Source organism: Bombus pyrosoma, linkage group LG14, assembly GCF_014825855.1.
Source record: "Bombus pyrosoma isolate SC7728 linkage group LG14, ASM1482585v1, whole genome shotgun sequence".
Taxonomy (NCBI): domain Eukaryota; kingdom Metazoa; phylum Arthropoda; class Insecta; order Hymenoptera; family Apidae; genus Bombus; species Bombus pyrosoma.
Genome location: NC_057783.1, coordinates 10441011 through 10464063, shown reverse-complemented (window position 1 = coordinate 10464063; position 23053 = coordinate 10441011). Strand labels below are relative to the sequence as shown.

General features: G+C 34.6%; 1 protein-coding gene across 3 annotated transcripts in view; it reads right to left on the bottom strand.

Moving 5' to 3' along the window:
* The window catches only part of LOC122575198 (neuronal acetylcholine receptor subunit alpha-7-like), a 162938-nt gene that overhangs the window by 28137 nt on the left and 111748 nt on the right, over window positions 1–23053 (bottom strand). For all 3 annotated transcript variants that reach the window (XM_043743829.1, XM_043743830.1, XM_043743831.1), the window contains exon 4: window positions 7055–7164. In XM_043743829.1, the coding sequence (XP_043599764.1) occupies window positions 7055–7164 (110 nt within the window). The remainder of the gene's footprint in view (window positions 1–7054; window positions 7165–23053) is intronic.

Sequence of the window (23053 nt, the reverse complement as noted above, 5' to 3'; positions counted from 1 at the left end):
ATAGATCGTGTTCGATCTATCAGGTTCGACTTTCGAGAGGATGCGTATATTGGATATCGACAACTAGTTCGATGGATGTATATTAGCTTTCGAAAAATATTCTGTGCTCTCAGTTTTATGTTATATTTCGTAACTTTAGGAAAACTTTAAGATAAAGCTGTGGTTTTTGCATATATAACACTAGAAACAGCGAATCCTCTTCGACGCCTAACATCCTACACTGATAACGAATTAAAAGGTTCCACATTTCAAAAAAAGTTATTTTGTTCTTTTTCTGTTTTTACGCTTCGCGTAGTGCTATTTTTTTAAATTAAAATGTGTCATTAAATTATTTTTAGTCGTAACTTTCTGAGAACAGAATACAAATCGATAATTCATCTATAGATAAGTTTTTTATCGAATAGAATTTGATTTATAATTGGTTAATTGATTACTGAGTGTGGAATAATGATTATAGACGTTGTGCAAAAATTCGATTAACAGGGATTGAATTGTCCTACCGGAACAGCTGAAACAGGTTTAATGTGTTTAGGATCATTTGTCCCGACCGGAAAACGACCGGTAATAGTCTCATCAGAGAACATTTTCATCTGGAAAATGCTTGTGATTGCGTTTTTGCACCCTATGTCCTCTACATATGCATCGCAGAAATATCGCCCGAATAATCCTCAATGGAATTTTATATTCTACTTCATCGCATAACGCCATTGAACTTGCTAAGAAATTTATTTAATTTCTATATTTTATTCTCCAAAAAATGGCCCAAAAGTTCAAGTATAAGAAACTGATTGCAAAAAACCATGCGGAATTAATCTGACTCAATTAACTTGGACATTACAAAAATTTATTACGAAAGCTTCGCCCTGAATTGCATCTAAACCAATAAGCGTTCAGAGTATTTATTACAATATAAGAATAGTATGATTGTTTTTTAAAGGATGTAAGAAATAAATTAAACTTATATCCCTTGTAATAACTTCATAATTACCTAGTCACAAAGTTTTAATTTTCTTCAATGAATTGAAGCTTTTAATCCATTCGTCCGAAGATTAAAAGAAACGTTTCAGTGGATGTACGTTATTACCTCCCTATTTTATATCACGATTCTATTTCCTCGCTTAACACTCCAATTTTAGATAAATAGTGAGATTCTACTGTTATAAAAATCACGATTACGTTGATAAATCAATGTTCGATAAGGCAGAAAACAGTAAGTATCTTTTACTGATCTATACAAATGAAAATTTATCATTGTGCGAAGATTATCCGACGGAATGAAACCCCTGAAGTCAATAAATCCCGTGACTCATTATTTTCTCTTTCTCTACTCGTGTTTACCAATGTTGCCCGTGGCCTAATTAATGAATCTCGCACTGCTCTCTAAACACAAAAGACAGCATCGTCAAACATTGGATTTGCATTGGATGGCAGAATGAAAGTAGAGCAAAAGTCGTCTAGCACTCGCTATGCGGGGTGCCAATTAACAGGATCAACGACTAATTGATTAACCAAGTTGGCTGTTATTTCATAAGCTTCGCTATACGTGATATATTTTAATAAGAAATATGTTATAAATAGATATCCGCGAATTAATTTCCAGTTAATTTCCAACTCAACTGAGTTAATTTCCAAATGAATAACGATAGAGGATCTTTGAAAATGAATGCAATTTCGAAGCACGTTTCTCAAATATGATCTGCCGAGACGTGTTAGTTTGTGGCAGAAATGCAGGAACTATTTGCTTTGCCCTTAATCCCTGGTGACTAAAGGAACGCAAATCTGTGTGCACGGATTGCACGACTTCCAATGCGCGAGCGCGAACGATGAAGAATAATTGAATCTAAAATAGCAAACAGTTAAGCGTAGTTAAATTAGAAAGACGTCCTAATAAATGTTCACGATTATCGCGAATGGCAATGAACATACAAATAAGAACAAAATTGCTGTACTGTTACTCGGCTAAAACAGAAGAAATTACAATAGAGATAAATGGAATGAAAAAAGGGCTCGTGTAAAGATCGAAGTTGGTAATTAACGGAGAGAGTATTTATGAAAATCGCGTTACGGAATGCATAATTTCGAAACCGTTTCAAATATATGCGGGAAATATAGCGATGGTAAACACTCGTTTATTTGCTAGGCTGTGCACTCGTGAATTAAAAGTCATCGATCGAAAATGTTTATTCGAATGGAAATTAGATGGGATGCTATGCAAATATGCAAATAGTCTGTTTATATTAACCTACATTATGTCATATGATGTAATTCATATAACCGAAATATCGTAAAAATTTTCATTTCCACGCGGCTACCGAAGATATTGTATCGCGACCAAAAATTAAATCTCTTTTTTTGAACACCTCGTATATATTGAACGATATGCCAGTTGGCTGACGATTTATTCAGCGAAATTACCAATGGCAGCAGATTCTAGAACCGCGAACGATAACGTACGTCTGCACGTGCGGCACGTATGTTCTGATCAGTAGTGTGCGGTAACCGTCGATTCCAGCTAAAATACGCTGGAAAATTTGGTCACGTTACCCCGATTGAACAGTGACAATTTTATTTTCGTTTTGCTTATAAATTGGTCGCCGCATCGCCTAAATGAAAATATCGATGTGTGAAGTAGAGTTATAGGACGACACTTGCTACGTGAGCAAGCTGTTTTACTGCTTTCTTTTACAATGGAATTACGTTTGTGGTGCGTCGAACGCATATTGACTAGAGACACTGAACTTTCCTTGCATTTCTTTTAGCTAATTTATTAAATCGTAACATGCAAAATGTTCGCTGGTACCGTAATATGAAGGAGAGATGCTGCTAAAGACCGGTGAAGTGGATGATATTTATAAAACCGCAAACGATAAGTTACATGCTCACGTAACTGTACCGTGAGCTGATGCTTTTCAACGGAACGAGGATTTATTGCAAATTGTGTTGCAAAAAATATCGTTTATTTTCCAGTTCCAGAGAAAATTACTTTATGCTATTGTACTTGGCACACAACGAGGGTAGCCTTCCCTGATATCTTTAATGACGCAATGACATAATTGACGATCATGCAGATTTAAATCTGCTTCAATTAATTACATCAAATCTGATCAATTAATCTGCTACTGGTATGAAAAAATGCTTGCTAAAATATTGTAGCGGTTAATAAAGTGAAATAAAAGATTATTAAAAATCCGAGAACACCCTAATTTAAAAATTAGATTAAGCATATATGTTAATATGCTATCGATAAAAAGTAAATAGTAGACACAGTACGATTTTTAGAGGTTTGGCCATGAATATAATAAGGTTTCCCTGCATGTTAAAAACTTGATCGTTCGCCCTATCCTCGACTATACTACTCCGTCCGATACATCAAATTATTGTTCAGAAAATGCCACGGATACAGAACGAATGAACTCTGATAAAACTGACAGCATAGAAGTTAGTAACGGTAGTGAATAGCTGCTAGTTGCCAAGATGTCAAAATCGTTTCAAAAGGAAGCGTAGCACGCGGGATACGGAAACAATACAACGAAAAAGCATGAGAAAGTCCGGTGACTGCGTAGAAAAGTAGTTTCGACGTGCGGTTACAATTCTCCTGGAATCGAAGCTGGCTAGATCCGTTGCTTTTAATGCACCTTAAACTAAACTTTTTGATTCGACAAATACAATGCCGACCCGAAGCCGATACATTACCTACTTAAAAATAATAGGGGCCGCAAGCGTTTTCCGACAATATATTTCCGTGCGGGGGGAGATACTTTTCCTGATTCCCTTTAAATGGTGGCGGTGGCTTTGTTTTTAATGCGACTGACCCACTTGGCCCGACGTCCCACTTTTGCCCCACATACCAGCCACCACGAACTTCTGATAGTTCAGAATCTAGATCGTTCTTAGCGGATTGACTGTCTCGATAAACTTTTTTTTTCTCTCTCCCTGGCGCGTATTTCCGACAGATTCGAGGTGAAAAAGTCGCGTAAAAGAGGGGGTAAACTGTCGTGTCACCGTTTACTTTACGAAATTTGTGATTTTTATTTCGAAAGCGCGTTTGATCCATCGAAGGTTAACGTTGAACTAGCGGAATATTTTCGGTTCAATCAACTTTAATTACTAAAAATTACTTTTTAACGTTATGATTATGAAAATGAGTTTCAACAATTTAGAAGAAGTAAGATATTTTCTTTTCCCTCTTGTTTGTCTAGTTTTGTCAGCTTGATTGTTTAACAATTTCTTGATTACGTATCGATCGGGCCTTTATCAATTTCGCGATCTAGTGACGAGCATTGTTCGCAGTAAGTCGGTACAAACAACTCTGCCATTCATCGCAAACAAAACTATAAGAGAGAACATTCCATCCCATTTCCCTCGCTCAACCAGTTTCTTCTAATATATCTTATTCCGGATTCAGCGTCGCTCAGAGAAGTACAACGTAATAAACGAGAACGTCTAGTTTAGTTGTTGGTTGGGTGAAAAGTGGAACACATGAGAAACGCGACGTGACGAAGCGACAAAGCGGCTAATTGATCGATCCTCAACGCGATTCAACCGTGCATCATCTTCGAGAGTGACCTCACGATCGGCATTGGAATTACACGCGCACCAAGATTAATATTGGTCTCTGCGTTTGAGGCCAATTGTACCAGCGGAAGTTGGCCAGCAACCATTCACTTTAAATGTATGGCGTCTACCACCACCCATTCCGCTCGAAATGTATTGTTAAATATCGCTCTGAAATTAATAGTTTTGCGCGGTGAACGACACCGGCAAGTGAGAAACTCCCACGATTTTCAAAATAAACTCTGTCGCGTTGAAATGCATGTTACAACTATTGCAATATGTAATATATTAATTAGCGTGGTTCCGATGTAAAAGTTGGTTCAAATTCATGAAAAAACATAACATTAACGATAAATGTTCCTCTGCTTTCGACAAATTTCATTATCGCTTGAAAATTTGTAATTATTCACTAGTTTCTATTCTGCTGTTATAGTTTTCGTTGTAAATTAATGGAAAATTTACGACTACTGTGTAAATAACTTTACAAACATCTGTAATCTTTTTCTGGTATCATAAAAATTGTCGGAGTTAATTGGGTGAAGAGTTCAGAAATTCGAAATTATCCAAAAGGGCATCTTTGAGGAATATTAAAAAATGAATAGAACTTTACCAGGTTCTTGTTTTCTCCAAGATTACAGGCAGTATGTAACGCTTTTTCGAGGGATTCTTCAACGGAGTAAAGCAAAAATTTCCTGCAATTACGTAGGACATGTTCCTTACGCGTGATCAATTAAAGCGATGCCGTATACCGAATTTCATAGGTTTTTGGGAACATTTAATAGATCGACGACATCGACAACGCTTTCTAAAAATGAAACTAACCTGGCGCAATATTATGTAGATACCCGTTTAATATCAGTTCTGGCGTAGAAACGTAATTATGTGTTGGGAGCTCGCAAACATGTGGTAGCGCGTTAAATAATGCACAGAAAATAGTGAAATGTCCACATCGATGCAATTAAAGCTGCATTCGTAGTAATGAAGGCGATTAACAATTATTACCATGTTACTATGGTCAGTTAGTAATGACATGTCCTGAAGGTAATCATAACATAGCTTGCTGTTGATCATTAATATGTGTTCACTAATGTCGTTAAATTGAAAAATTTCATTGAAACCTTTATAGAATAATTGCGGGTTGTTTTTTTTCAATGACCGTATGTATTTAATATCTAGCAATAAGACTAATGTCTATTTGAACTCAGCATCTGACAGAAGATCATAACAAACAATCCTCTTTCAATATCGTTAAATACACAACAGAATATCTTAATGAACAAGAACACTATGAACTTTCCGAACAATTCAATATCTGTCACGATCGTTTATCAAATGAGACATCAAATAATATTTCAACGTCAAAATTAATGTTTCAACCCAGAGACCATATCACTTCGTTATCGTGCTATACTTAAAAAAGTTAATCCTGTAACCGAGCTTAAGAAGACGATTTATTTGCAACGAAGCTTTTTCAATTTTGCCATGTATATTGGACGTTGGATTAACAATCGGGCAAACCGATCGATTAGTTAATCTATTGACACATTACAGAATCCTATCGTAATTCTATATTGATGCTACGTAAGATCAATTATGAAAACATGCTTACATAATCAATATTTCCAGTTTACATATACTAGTAGCATACCGGTAGCATGCAGTGCAGCCCTCTAAATATGGTAAGAAATTTAGCGTAAGCATCAGCACGTGAACGTGTGTATGCAAAATATCATTGACTTTACGTGGAGGAGAGAATTTATGAACGTATTCGTAACACAAGTATGAAGTCGTTTCTGGGTCAAGTGAAAGAGAATTGACATACAGGAATCGTTGAATCGTTTTTATCGAGTTTACTAAAATTTTTGGTAGACGACTAGAAATTGCGAGAACAGGAGCTGGCAATAATATTTCGCGAGGGGAACGACATTTTTTGGAAAACCTAATTCTCTGGAATTCTACACGAGTATTCAACGTATCTCGTCTAATGGCTTCGTGACTGGTTTATTTTTTAACAAATCTTAACAATATATATCATGCGTTTTTGTTTTTGTTTAAAAGCAAAGCTCTTGTAAATAATAACGATCATTATTTAAGAAGGATTTGCCAAAGATTTTATTTCATTAGTTATTGTATAGAAAAGTATTCAAGTAGAACATTTTTGATGTCAATATCAAACATGATGAAAATTGAATGACAGAACAGAATTCTTATTCCGTTGAATTGAAGTGACCGGAAATAATATTTCTCTTATTTTATTCATTTCGTTCATTGGTGAAACCAATTTATTGGTTTATTGAAAAATCAATAAATACAGCAATATTTTATTATAATCGTTTCATGAATATGCGTATATCATGTTTGTATATTTTAACATAAAAATAAGAAAAACTTACTAAAGTCCGCGAAAGAAATTGTCCAAGCTATTGTTAGTTATGAGCATGCACGATATAAAGTAGATTGTTCCATGAATATTAAACAGATGAAGGCAGCGTTAAATTACCTGTTATACATGAGAACGTCAGGCTTCCAAAGTCTATGTGGTGGAATTCTGAGGTCTCTCACTCCCCCGTAATCCGACGTATTCCATCTCATGTTCACATCGTTCCATTCCTGTAATTGAAAAATTTTATTTTAAAACATCCCTTAAAAATTTTTAATCAAGTCGAACCACTGATTTCATATAATCTACTATTCGACCTTTCACTTAATCATTAGTCTACATTATTGATCCTATAAATAAGATATACGTATACCTCGATATTTTTACTAAATTAATTTTTACTTTTAGATTCACTCACTTTTTAATTTGGTTCAAAAAGGTACGAAATTAATTTACACGTAAAATGTATCGCAGTGAAATTTGTTTTCTCTCCTTAAGTTATTATCAAATTATTAGTTTGTTAAACTTCACACGAAACAAAAGTTCGGTACTTTATTGCATTTCAGATTTTTTTGTAATATTAAAGGAAAAATGAAAAAACGCCGGAATGTTACGTAAAATGCATTTTAAAAATGCAGGTGCCTACCACTCGTAACTTTGTTTAACAGTTTAGTAACTTGCTCTCTTCGCATAGACCATGCACTGTCGATTCTACGGTGCTAATATCTTTCACGGCAGAGTTTTCGTGGAAATTTTCTAGACTTTCGCTCAGAGTTAGCGCAACTTTGCGGAAAATACGAGGCGATTTGGCAAGTTGCAAACTTTTGGCGGGATTCTTCATTTTGCTATTTCCAGTTTTCCTTGGCCAAGACAAGTAAAGATGCAAAGAGCTAATCGATAGGGCTAGCAATATACTTTTCCATACATTATGATATTTTAGTAATAATATATATATATATATGTCTGCACACTGGCACCTTCATGTATTTCAGATTTTATTATTTGTCAATTTTCTTTCATAATCTACCGTTTTTCGGAATAGTATAGGCTGATTTATAATTTTTATAAAACATACTAATCTAATAAAATACCATTCTGTTAAACAAAATGAAAATCCCTTTCCTTTCTAAAATGTTTATTCTGATTAATAATGATAAATAGTTATATGTATTTCAAATTGAATCATTCTTTGTCATTTGCACATACATATTTTTCGAGAATAATTAAATATTCCGAATCGCGTACAATTAAACGAAAAAATCAAACGTGAAATGATTTCAGTTTTTCGACCATTGTGGGTATTAAAGCGAAAAGAGATATCGTCGTTAATATGATGAACATGAAGTAAGAAACGAATAGATGAATTCTAACGGTAAGTGGAGTCGTCACTCATCGAATACTTGTCCACAGGAATGCTCGATCTGTTTCGTGTAGGCTATTAGATTCACACCCATTAGTCACCAACTCCCGATTGATTAGCCACTGATGGAGTACACTGGCAGATAATTAATAATGGCTACTGTGTCCGATGGTTTACGTGGCACGCATAGGCCGTTTATTATATATCCATTTCTACGCGCGGATGTGGAAGCTCGACATACAGAGTCAGCCTCTTGTTTGTTATAATGAAACTGGTTCACAACTCACCAGTCTAGCATAAAATTTCCTTTTGCGCTCAGATTTTGAGGTTTCTACTTGATACGAAGGAAGGGAAGTAATCAAATATGACAATAATGAAGTACAAGATGATTCGCGTAAAAATTGTATCGTTCAAATGATCGAATAATATTTAGACCTGAAATAAAAGCAGTTTATAACAAATATATATATATACACATGACATCAAAAATTCATTATACGTTTAACAGATAATACTATCCTCGCCGTACAATATATCTCCTAATAATATTTACACGTCTCATTCAGTTTATAAGGCAATATTGAGAGCCAATATTGCTTTCTCTTAGAAAGGATCCGTTACTTACGGCAGATATTACAAAGCACTGTATTCGCTATTCGTGAGAAAACTGAAGAGACTCGTTCCTTTGAAAAGAGACGAATGCTGGAAATCTCGTCGCATGGTTGGCATACAACGAAAATACATTTTCTGAGAGCGTCAGTATTCTAAGACAATCGGAATAGAAGAGGTAATCGAATAAAAGATCGTGAAACAAAAACTGGAAAGTCTGAACATTTTTCTAGTTTTGAAGTTAAGCAATCAATCTCGCCAACTGAAATTTCTTTCGACAAACTAATCAATCTCTCCAAATTCAACTTATTTCGATTCACATCGATTTCAACCCAGCTCATTTGTACAAATTTCGTGATTTTGCTGTGTATCAAAAACTCATATTGCTATAACTATTTATAAGATTGGAATCTTATATTAAATATCCATTTGAATGTCTTAAATTTTTTACCCACCTTGTATCAAAAGTATTTATTTCGTACACAATACATATGTATTTCGATGGAAGAAAAGAAATCCTTCGTATGTTAAAACCTAACATATATAAAGAACATAATATATATATAAAAGAGAAGCATGCCAAGATGGATACATTAAATAAATCATTCCTTCATGGAAAAATTTCAAGCGAGGAAAACACAACACATGTTATATCAAACATTGTATTATCATATAAAGTTTCGTCTCTTGACGAAGGATATCATACATTCTTCTTACAACGTCCCATAAAGTACCATTTCATTGGTCCACATATCACTGATATTTGCAGACAATTCCGTATGTAAATTCCATAGCGAAGATAAGAAAAGGAGGGAAAATTCAAAATGCACGTGCCACGAATTAAGCGATATAAATGCGACGACGCACACGCAAATGCCGAGTTTAATGATTTCCATGTCCAATTCTCTCGAAGAATAATTCCGAACTTTGCCCCAATTTTCCCTCTTTTGGAAGTGCAGCACGATTCCCGCCTTTGCAATATCCATAAACATAAAACTGAGTCGTCCCTTGGATTCAAATCGCATCACGACTGTTTTCTATTGTTTTATGTTCGTTTCACTGTCAATCGGTTTCCGAGCCGGAAACCTAATTAAAATGCTTGACCGATTTTGATCGAATGTACCGAATTCGTCATAGGATGAGCGAAAAAGCAAGTTAACGGTACCCGTAAGATTCCATTTAATGTAATCGTAATTTGACCAAACCGTAGAGAGTGGAAATCGTCGAAAGACCTTCGACTTCTAAGGACGAATCGTAAATTCCACCTTCGGATTTTCATCTCGCCTTCTTCCTTTCTCTCGGTCGCGACACAGATTCCGTTGTTGACATTACACGAAAATCTTGCAGAGGATTCAACGGCACGTCCGCGCTAAATTTGTCGAGCGGGGAATCTTGACAATTTCAATTATCGCTCCTTCGAATCCGGGCTATTCCGATCGCTTTCCCGTTGGTACGCGAATACGATCAACAGATTTGTCAGAGGACCTGATCTATGACGTCACATCGACATACCGCTTTGTCTTCCGCTTTGCTTTTGTCTTCTTCTCTGGAAAGTTTATACAATAGGTCAAGAATACTGCACGTTAATGCATTTGCTGCTACTAAAACACGGCTATCCTATTCCTGAAATTGCGATTTTCTTTTATTAGAAATACGTCAAAGTTATTACTTATGGAGAAGTATGTAAAAGGCAAGTTCGCTGAGGAAAAGGCAATGGATCTTCTACCTCCAGGACAGGTCTTTCTTCGAAGCATGTATCATTGAATAATGAATATTTGATAAAATACCGCACCCAGGAAGCTTACAGAATGTATTAATGCTAATATAATACGGCTATTAATAATAACAGCCCCTCGTGTGACATGCACCAGCAGATAAATTGTGCTAAAAATTCGGCGAAAACCTTCGAATCACCAGAAAAGTCGTACATAGTTAAAATTCACGGGACATTAAGCGCTCCTTCCTTCTAATTTGTGTAACGTTGTGCTCTTTCTGCAATTCCTTCGAATTCGCGATCTTAAAGCCTGCCGCCGTTCCTAGCACCAATAAAAGTTGAACTATTCAACGAACTGTAACTAACTAGCTGTACTATATTTTCGCTTGATTTAACTTCTGGTCGATTAGTAGCTCGTGCACGCTGGTTGTCTTCCAAACTCGTCGATCGAAAACTCTGACCAAAACTTGACTTAGACTCTTAGCGATTGCACGTGCAGGCTACAGAAGTCGAACCGACTACTAATGGCTCTTTCGATCTTCTATGATGAGAAACGTTAAACGAGATTAACGAATACATTGAGCGAATCGCGAATCGAAGGCAGAAACCGCTTAAAACCTTTGCTAGCTTTAAGATTTGAACGTTTGATGGAGCGTTTCGCGTATAAACTCGCGAGGCTGATTATTCGGATTCACCTTTGGAATTGGGGCAGCAGTTTCAAACTATCCAAGAAGTTCATTTAAAGTGCTGCGGGCAAGATTCTTTTGCATTTTCCACGGAGAACTCTTTATACTACCTTTTCTGAATTACCTTCGAAAGCATTAACTGTTTAACTGTACGGTCTATTTCTTGTTGATATATAAAAAAAAAAATCTCTGGAACATTCCGAATTTCGTTTTGCCGTCTTTTAAACAGTTTTTAAGATTTCTTTTTTTCTGCCCTCTCTCCACTTTGCTTTTTTTATTTTTGTTGCTTCTCTTACTTTAAGTATTGCGGGATGTTAAAACCATAATTTACAACATCTGAGAATATTAAATGAAGATAAAATGTCCTGAGAATTTCGTTGCGCAGTTTCTTCAGAAGGAAACCGGATCGCTGGTTTCGCAACTAATTTTAAGTCTCCATTCTCTTCGCTGAAGGACGTAATTAGAGCGTTTCCCAAAGTTCGTCCAAACGCGAAGAGCAGAGAGCGGCTGAACAGATGATGAGAAGATTATGTTGGAATATAAAGTCGTTAAGATACTTCAGACCTTTCTTCGCTTCTGATTGGATTTCTTCTATAAAATTTATGAAATCTATGTATTCTGATTCCATGGCGCAAAGACTACGTCAACAATGACCATATCAATTTATTCAAACTTGTAATTTGTAATATTCCATAAAAATAATTCTCGGATGATAATTTTAAGTAAATTGATTATTTTCTCGACCTCGAAGATTCTGCGTTACTCTGAAAATGCTTCCCCTGGAAATAAATATCATCGGTTTCACAGACATACTTCACTTTCCTCGGATGAGTGACCTAATTAAACCATGCCACCAAGTTCATCACAAGGCACATGGGATTGAATCGAGGGTAGTAACGAAGATGGAAACAAAGATACCATAGGTAGATCGAAAGAGATCATCGAGGGAAAAAGAATGTGTGAAAGCTAATTGATTCGACTCGCCTTTGTTCAAAATACCGATGTTTCAAAGCTACTATGAATGCTCGTTGTCTCATTTTAAACGTTTCTATCCTTTATCATTGTTATCATTACCCGTATATGAAACAGAAATAAAAGATTATTTAACGAATAAAGTGATTCTTAATGAGCTGATTAATATTTCCCAATTTCTGGAGCATGTTAAATACGACATATCAACGTTATACACCCGTTTCGATATGTATAATCGTTTATGAAAACGATCGTTTAATCATCGGTTCTTGATAATGTACATATGCATCCCCTATCGGTTTAATTGTGCTTTACAAGCTGATGCATACACACCATTGATCGTGTAGTATCGAAGATGTAACGGCCAATGCATAATTTCGTTTTTCCCCAAAATGAAATCCATCGTAACTGAAAAGCATCGAATCTCTATTTTATTAATGCAAACAAGGGACGCGTGATTCAGTCGTTTTTTCATCGAAGCTTAATTAAACCGCCACGAGCTGAAAAATCTGTTCATTGTTATCTCGAAAACAAGTCGATGAAGCTACGTAACCGTCTCGATGAGATGAATAAGACGAAAAGATAAGAGATAAAGCTACGTATGGGTAAACAACAGTTCGATCGCGTTTCGGTTATACATACATTTGCTGAGAAATTTATATCACCAGATTGTAAAATATTCCCGAATAAAGATCTTCGAATAATAGCTACGTAATTATTGAGTAATAACTTTACTTTTGTACTTCTTTCATTTATTTTATTACTTACTTTGTTACTTCGCAGTAACAAAATATGTTTCCATCTCTGTAACGGTGCAAGGTTTAATATGTATGGTAGTACTCTTTGAAAATTCATATCCTGTTGATAATCACGTATCATTGTTTAACATCATGCTTTGAAACGCGAGTATTTTTCAGCTGGTTTATTCTGTTCTACTAATGGCAACATACTTTTTAAGACTTCATCATTTATATAGTAAAACTTTATTTCGTTTTATTACTTTTATACGTAGCAAGTAATATTCTTGTATATACATATCTTTGGAAGGAAATATTTTATGTTTAAGTTTCTATACTACTGTAAAATTTTACGTAACCCGTAACGAATCTAATTCCATATTAAAGCAGTGAATAATGCTACATAATAACATTTAAAAATACAAAGTTACATTCTTTTCACGTTCGATGCAATCCGTGTTTTTAGTTTCCTAGTATAATTTTGTTTTCACAGCAATTCTACTTCGCTATTTTGATAAATATATTCATTTAATTTTAATACCAAAAAATATGATTAATGAAACTTATTTTATTCCTAATTTTACGTTTTCGTGTCTTAAAGAATTAATTTAGTTTGCCAAATAATTTTCTCGAGCAATTTTCGACAGCGCAATTCTTAATTTCATTGTGCCAAAATCGATATGCAGAAGTTGCGAACGGCGCTGGATTAGAACTTGATGTAAACGAGTGAACGTATTTACGAACTCAGGAAAGGGCATGAAAGAGAAGAAGAGCTGAAGGAATTCCACGACTAAAATAATCATGTTTTCGACACATGTACCACGGCAAACATACCACTCGTGTATCTAATTTTCTACTTTTAAAATCTGCAAGAGTATATTTTTGTAAATGTTTAAGCTAGAACTAGTTTTAAAATCTAGAGAGTATGAAATTTTTACTTCTAATTCTTGCTTTCATGTAAATTTGATCTATCTTTTAGCAGGTATTACAAACTTATTGTTAGTGGATATACAAAAACATGCGTAAGAATACTTTTAACTTGTATAGTGTATTCCCATCTATATGCTAGCAACCTGTGCAATTTCTAACATGTTTGTGCATGTGTGATACATAAAGAGAAAAAGGAAAAGAAAAATAGCGATTCGTAAAACCACTGAGTAACTCGGGACCAATGTAAGGCACGTCAAAGAGAAATTGAGCTTGGCACGTAAAGATGGGTTGTTTCGCGCCCTAAGTTTACAATCTTTCACGGTTTCATATCTTGACGAATACCTGGCGAATTTTCTTGAATCAAACACAATTCATTGAGCGCCCTTCCTGCTTCTTATTGAATTACGTCTTGCGGTAGAACATCGAAGATTGTTAAACGATAAACTAATATCGGACATGCAAAATGGACGTGAATTGAAATAATGACTCGATCGTTTCTTGCATTTAGCGTAATTACGATACGATTGAATTTCGGAGGAATAAATTTTCAACGGTGAGAAGGTTGTTCACATAAAAAAGGAAATATGGAGATGAAGTAATAAATACTACGCGTTAATTATTGAAATTTCGTAAAATTCATACAGATATAGTTGGTTACATTGGAAAATCGAGAAAATTTTAGGATAAGTTGTCAGATAGGATGATGACGATAAATGACCAATTGCTAAGAGTCGCTGGCTCACACAAATTTCGTGGCAGAGAGCATGAGATTTTTAGAAATCTCTGGTTCACTGGTCACAGAGGAGTCGAATCGCGTGAATTTACGGCAAATAGGGGGAAATTTTGCACCTTCCGTTTACAATACATCACTGGCTTTTGATCAGGGACCACGAACTCATGGCGTAACTCAATTCTCGTTGAGAGCTAGTTAATACACTCTCGATTGCTTGTATGACCTGAATTTACCCCAAGTGCCACCCTATATGTATAAGGAATATTTGCTCGCTTCTCTGCGGATGCCAAACCGTTTGCAGGAAACATGCTTCTCTCTGAATAAATATCAGTAATATTAGCACGCTTGGTATTTCGCGTATGTACCTAACTCATGAATCTTTGCGTTTTTCTGATTTTCTAATAAAATTTTCGACTTGTGTCCGGTTGGATAAAAATTGAATACTTTAATTTCTTTATAAGGTAATATTGTTAATACGTTATTATATAGATCAAAGTATCATTTTATAACACGGCTGACGGATTTTGTTTATGTATATATATGTATGTTGGATTAGGAAAATGAAGTAATTTGATTTTTTTAAAAGCTTTTTCAATATACATGCTTTTCATAAGAGTTAAATGAGTTTTTGCTTAATAGTATCTTCCCAAGAGTAATAAGATGTATCAATCGAATATAAAAAGGAGACATCCTAAAAATAGAAAGAAAAAATGAAAAAATAAAAAAGATGCAAGATTCACGCACCGTATTGAGATTCTATTAAAATTAAAAGAAATTATAATAATGATTGAGATTTATAATTAAAATTACTATAGAAGCAACTGTGAAAGAAGAAAAAAATCATAAGAATAATCGTATGAGAAAATTGCAGATAATCGCGTCCGAAATCTTGATCGATGAAAGACTATGCTTCGCAGTAATGCAATTGGGTTTAATTTAACTTTCACTTAAACGAAATTCTAAGGATGAAACTTTCTGGAACTTATCTTTGATCTCCATTTACTGGTAATCCTTTTAAAAATGGATCCCTTTAAATCAAGAAAATCACTCACACTACATAGCAACGATGCACCAATGATCTTGACCTTATATTAACCGCATCTGTAAACTTTAATTAATGTTACACATGGCAGAATATTATACTGAGATTTTTGCGAAGTGTTTCTTATCATTCACGAATGAACTAATAAAATAAATTTTCATCGTGTATTTTAAAACAGCTTCTCTAATATCAAATTTTTGTAGTTTCCAAAGATACCAATTACAATACATAGGGTAACATCCGAATGACAATAGTTTTTTAATCAAATATGTATGCAATATACATATATAAAATGAATACACGCTGATCCGCGCCAATAACATATCAGCCCGATAAGGTGCCCTCAGCGGGTTACTAGGGAATATCAGTCCGTCTCAATTGACAGTGGCAGGCACATTAACGAACCTAATCAAACGAGGATTCTAGCTGCCTGTGGTGCTTCTGACTCATCTCGTCCTGTCATTGATAGCTGTTAGTTGGCAGCAGCAATTGCACATTCGCTGTGTGCATAATATACAGATGAAATGAACTAATTGAAAATCATCTTTGATTCGTCGCACCTTTAAAAATAGAAGGTTGACAACAATTAAGTATTTTAAAATACAAGTATCCAATACGACTGGATATTAGGAATGAAAAATCGATAATCAGCTTTTATCCAGCGTAACACGAGCCTAAACAAAAATTTAAGAAGCATAAGCAATGAATGCCGAAAATAATAAAAATTCTTAATGAATTACATCTCTAAAGCGATGATAAAACGGTAGGGTTTTGTATAAAACTGAATATCATTTACCGCACATTCTGTTGGGAAATCTCTTACACGGGCTAAGCCTAGCGGATTATTCTTTTATGAAAACAAGGAAGAAGAAAGGAAAGAAACAAGGAAAACTTGTTTTCGTCGTTATAGGGGACACTGTACGAGGCAGGTTGAGTAGCTGAACTTCTTTTTTCTCTCTCCAATCCCTCGGTCCATCTTTCCTACTCATCTCTCTTAGGTGAACGCACAAAACTGGGGTGAGAAACGGAAATAGGGACGCGATGGAGGCTAACAGAAGGGTGAAGCGAAGCGAGGGACGCATAGTGAGATAGTAAAGAGGGAAAGAGAGTGCACCTAGCGCTGACTTCGCTCATAATACCATAGAGCCGTTAAAGCTCACAGACACGCGAGTACTCCGCCTACTCGAGTCGTGCTCCACTCTTTTCTAGTGGAGGCCAAGAAGTTACACCCTACCGAGAAGTTCATTTCTGCAATCGTGGATTTTCACGTAACTATGTACGTCCCGCTACGATTGTGTTAGGCGAATGCACTTCAGCCTTGCCTCGGAACTACTTCGTTGATGTCCCGATCGAAGCGCTTCTGAATTCTGAATTCGCTAAAGTAGGCTAGTACCTACCTCGTGAAACTAATTTGACCAGAAAACATTTTTCTACCATTGACAGCATAAGAACTAAAGAAGGTGAAGCATTTCGTGCCGAGAAAAATGCTGCTTGTTCTATTTAAACTGAAGATCGGAGAACCCATTTTCTCTGACATATCGTGACTAGACTGCAGATGTTTATGCATTTATGGGTATCGTAAAAGTGCAGAAACGTACGGAACGTACATAAAACGCAAGCTAATAAATTATAAAAAGAAAGAATTCTAAATACAAATCGAAAAAAGTAATGATAAAATATATGAAAATATAATTTTGTTTCCTTTATAAAATTAAAATATGACGATTGACAAATTTCATTAGCCGTAAACTCTTGAAAATCGTGTTAAATCAAGAAACGGACGAGATATCTCTGAAATAATGAAACGGATCTGCCGAATTCGATAATCAATTCCCCCAATCAAATTTGATGAATCTGATGTAGTATTAAAATTCCAATTACGATGGAAATTACAAGACGAGCTTCTCAAACTCAATAGCCGATAAATTCGATATCAATTGGGCCATAGTGCATCCTTGATGGTTAATTGAATTACATGCATCTTAGTACATCGTCTACAAGTGTTTTTGCTCGTTTAAGTAACTGCACTCGACTGATTGGAATAATTGCATCGAAACCTTTTATATCTCGCCATATTTTTACTGTTAAAAATACCGAAATTTTATGTAACGATTAAATAGCTACGATGCAAACCTTAATTGAATACATAAATATTTGCTGTATGTATGAGTATTGTGTAATATATTGGATTTAATGAACGTGTAGTAAGTGTTTCAGTAAGATACAACGAGTTTGTGCGAATATACGTATTCTGTTAGCAAGATTTATGTCTATTTATTATATACTCGTTACAATTTTTACGCTTTGCACGTTCCTGGGAATCTTCTAAGCTTCATATATATTGTTTTTGTTGGAAGTGATTTAGAATCTGGACAGTAGTAATAGAACACCGTGAAGCTTTCTCTATGTACAAGGAAGCACCTTTCTCTATTGTAGGATTTGAGTAGGTTTGAAAAATTGTTTCAGAAATTCATTTGACATTTGAGTATAAATAAAATAGTACTTATTAACAATTAACATAAATTTACGAATTTTATATGTCATATTTAAGAATAAGAAAGTAATTCAGATATAATATTCTCTAAATTCTAATAAAGATAAGAGTAATAAAATAGAAATCATATTTTTGAAATCTTATTTAAAAGATACAAGAATAAGCGAAACTTTTTCGAGTACGTTTGACTTAGATATTGACTTAGATATACAAGAAATTGTAAAATACACTAACCTATGTGAAATACATAGATGATCATTTTTCAAGTTAATACATCTCATCGCTTTATATCTATTCAGTGAAGCTCCTGACGATTAATTCCTTCGCACTGTCGTTTATAATGTGTCGGCACAGTAACAAGATTAAAACTAATAAGCAATTACAACATATGCTGAAGCTCGGTTTGTAACTAGCATTTAGGTAGGCTGCGATCAACTAATTTTGCCTCAGAAGTCAAACCAACATCTTTACATATGCAAATCGAATTAATTAATTGCATATTATTCAATAAAATTATACATATAATTCATTTAAAAAATCGAAAAATCTGAAAATAAATTTATAAGCAATAATAGTTACTTGTACTTAATGAGTAATTTAAATAATATTATAATTGGTACAATTAGTGTGGTCTAAATGCCATGCATAGATGAGGAACTAGAAATGGCGCCAGACGCACTGTCGTTTCCCGCGCTTCGCGCCATAGTAGTGATAAGAGGTGCTGCGTGAAAGAATCGATAAAAATAAAAAAAAAAGTAGTAGTCGAAAGTCAAATAATCAAGAATTCCGAGAACGTAAATGTTCGCCTTATTAATTACGAGAAACAACGTCGTGTCGTGTTGACGTTCGCGTATCAACAAATGCCGGCGATACACTCGATTAGGCGGTTTTTCTTAACCTCGTTTTCATTGCGTGGCGACGTAAACCGATGCTTCGTGTCGAATGAAATTTTGATACGTTCGAAATTTATTTCACAGATCAGTTAAAGTTAATACTGTGGTAAAGTGCTTATATGTACAATCACAAACAATAATAACTCAAAAGTTTTTTTCTATTGTTATTATTATATATACGTATATATATTGTTATATATACGTATAGTGTAGTGTAACCTAATGCAATATATTCTTGTTGGTCCTCGTACATTTACTGAAAATATAGAGTTTACAGATTAAAATTGTACAGTGTCCGAATCTTTTCATGGCCGACTGTATGTATGTACTTGCGTTGATTTTACGAATAATAATTGTAAGAAAGAAGAAAGAAACACGAAAAATGAACGCGACAGCAGCTGACCTGAAAACCTGATGATGCATTCGATCAATTAGTGAACATTATTTTGGTGAGTTATTATATTATTCATATCATCTGCCTATGAATTTTGAAGCTACGAAAGCAGGAGATTTAATGCGTGTTTTACTACGAGCTGACATTTATATAGGTTACGTCCATATTTTCTATTTCTTATAAATCATACTTCTTTTTTACCTGTAAGGAACTGAATGATTTAGAATCTGCTTTTATAGGCAATTTCTAGATATCGATAAAATTACCACATTAGACACACAATGTTTCTTTTCTCTCTAATATCGGGGTTATCGGAAAGTCCTTTTAGTCAGCGAGATTTTTTCGCTTAATCTGTCCCCTATATATGATTGATTGCGATGGGAATCTCAGAGAAAGGAACTTGAACGTTCCTTTGACGTCAAACGTAAAAACAGTATAACAAATTCTGGATGATCGTTTTATTAAAAAGTTGTTTTCGCGTACATATTCTAGATCAACAATTATTCTGTCGGTACTCTAGTCGTCTAACATTGTAATTACGGTATAAATACTACATTGTGGATGTACTGTAAATGCATTCGAGTCTTTAATAACTAATCAATGTACGACCAGCTGACATGGAATCCCTTGCACATATGCAAATTACGGGACACTTGGTGCATGTTCGCTTAATACGTATTTCTCGCGTGCCAATGTGGTGAGAACTCGGGAATATGGTACGTACCTTTGCATTCCCTATCCTATGATCTCAATGAAAACTATGCAAATGCGACGTAACAGTGGTTGATATAGATTCACGGAGAATTAGCAGGATTTGAAGACGAAGTGCATAATATTGTACTTCACGTTTTCACATTACCTCGCACTTTCGTCAAGTCCCTTCGTATCATATCTTTATTTGCAAAATTGAGCCAATATTGTTGTTTTAAAATGGTAATTCATTTGTGTTTAACTTAAAGGAAATTGATTTCATTAATATCGTCTACGAAAATTGTTTCTTGTTGATTAATATCTGCGTATCCAAATTTTAATATTGAAAGTTTTTGATTGATTATATCAAGGTTTCCAATTTTTCAACATATTGATTTTTGTTTCTGAAGGGTAATAATTTAAATGGAAAATAGATAGTTTAGATCAGATGTGTGTATTTCACTATTTTGTATTATTTCCTCAAGTCTTTCAATGTTCATATTAAGGAAGGTATATATTAAAGCAGGTACTCTACTATTTTCACATAATTGCATAAGTCAGAAGTTATACACTGACAGAAGAGCATTTGGATTCGATCGTCCTATTCTTCTTTGCTGAAATACAAATATATTTGATAGAAATGCTATCAGGAAATATGTAGGACGTGGTTTCGATATGTGAAAACGTCAAACATATCTTGAATATCTCGAAGTCTTATCTCGGAGTTGTTGAATATCTCAGTGACTTACATTCAAAAAGATATCAGGCGCTGCAAGTCAAGTGCAGCTGTGCATTAGCTTCTCTCTTATACTACGTGCACTTGACATCCAAAGGTAGGCGAAAAAGATTAAAAAGCAACGAACAAATACTTTCCACTTGTTTATGTACGCGTGCGTTTCTTTTAGTAAAAAGAGTATGCGTAATACGCGGATTGAAAGTGGAAATTGCTCTTAAAAAGGAAAGAAGTAATCTAGGTCGTATAACTTTGTGTGAAATTAATTTTCAAAAAAGTCAGAACTTGTATGTTACGTTAATCTACTTGCATGTAATCATTTACATTGTGCTTTAAAATTAATGGTATATTATCTAATATACTTAATGAATGATTACAACGTTTCATGTGTCAGATATAGGGATTATTATTCCAGCGAAATAAAATCTCAAACTAAAACAGTTTCTGTTTCCAATCATCACAATATGGTCCTGTTTTTTATTGCTATTATTGAGTTACAATTAAATTGCGATATGAATATGCATAAGAATTCTACTATTCCATAAACGCAGAAGTCTCCAAAATTAAGTCTACGAGTGTCCTGGATATTTGTAATCATCTATTCAGTTTCAATCCGTCTATCGAAAACAGCTCACGTCCGATGATGTCAAAATCATCGTTCTATTTGTAATCGTTCGTTCAATTTATCAACGTCCCAGATCATCTTAAATATTAATCTCTGAATCGTCGAACGACAATCAGTGGCAGGGGATTTGAGGATGGAACGGTGCTTCTGTCCCGTTTTAATTGTTAACATAGGTCGCGGGAATGGCCGGTCGATTTGTCAATCGGGCAAAACATCATCGTCGAATCGTTAACTGTGAATTTGGGTCATCGTAAAGCCGTTCATGGCGCAGCTTGATAGAGGTGGATGAGGGCGAGGATTGACGAGGCATAAGCCGTTGGAAATGAGCAACGACAAGCGTTTTAAAGTGCGGTTCGAAACCTCCTGAAAGGAAATATTACGGCAGTCTACCCTAATAAGGGTGCGCCACTTCAGTCACCTTAGTGAGAGTACCTGTTGCCCGTGACTCCATTAATATTGTAGTTCCAGTTGATAAGAATCTATTATGATCACGATTCGAACTTCGAAATAATGTCACGTGATATTTCCTTTATCAAATTGTAGGATATTCCCATGGAATTAACTCGTTGGTTCTAACACTATCACTTTACTATATCGCTAGGAATTCGTGCATTCTATGATAATCGAAGATGGCGATCGACTTTTGTAATCCATTATGATCAAGCATTCGAACTTTAAAACAATATCACGAGTTATTTTATCAAGTTCTAGATGTCGAAGATATTCGCGTGGAATTAACACCGTTGGAAACTTTACTGAATAGTTTGAAATTTGTGCAATACATATAGACGGTAGTCAAGGATCGTGATTAATTCGGCCAGGGCTTTCTTGAACAATAATTTATTGATTAATAGTAGTAGTTTATTCATTTCAGCTCATTAGCCGAGAAATTAGGTTTGGTTACATAAATTACAATATAGGCGTTATCCTTATCCCATATTATGCTGAACTTGCTTTATATAATTATTTCTTTGATTATTTTTTGATTAATAGTATTAATTCAAATGTGCAGCAAGGTCCAGGTTTTATGATAATCTATGAGAATTGATTTATTAATTTTTAATAAGTCTTTTTTCGATTAAAGGTCACATGTTTGCCTATTTGGAAAATTGATCGAAGTATTCGGCATTTCCTGTAAGTCACATGTTAAGTATGAATCTTATGACTTGTATATGCAATATTAAATTAATGGTCTCTTCAAATTGTTATATCATTGATCAGGCTAAATTGTTTCGCGTACTCTTTAATATATTTTCCTTGTAACGTGAAATATATTTCTTGTAATGAATTTGACTTCATTTTCCGATTGTTGAGTAACAGAAAGTTCTATTATTACGAGTTCTATTATCTATACGTTCTATTATCAAAGGACGATCCAATTATTTCAATCTTATGAGTGGATTTTTTCCTGGATTTGCTTTATTTTCCTATTATGCGTCCACAAACGTGAGAAAAATTGTTAAAAATTATTTCTCTATTTTCATTGTAATTATCGTGTGAAATTAGC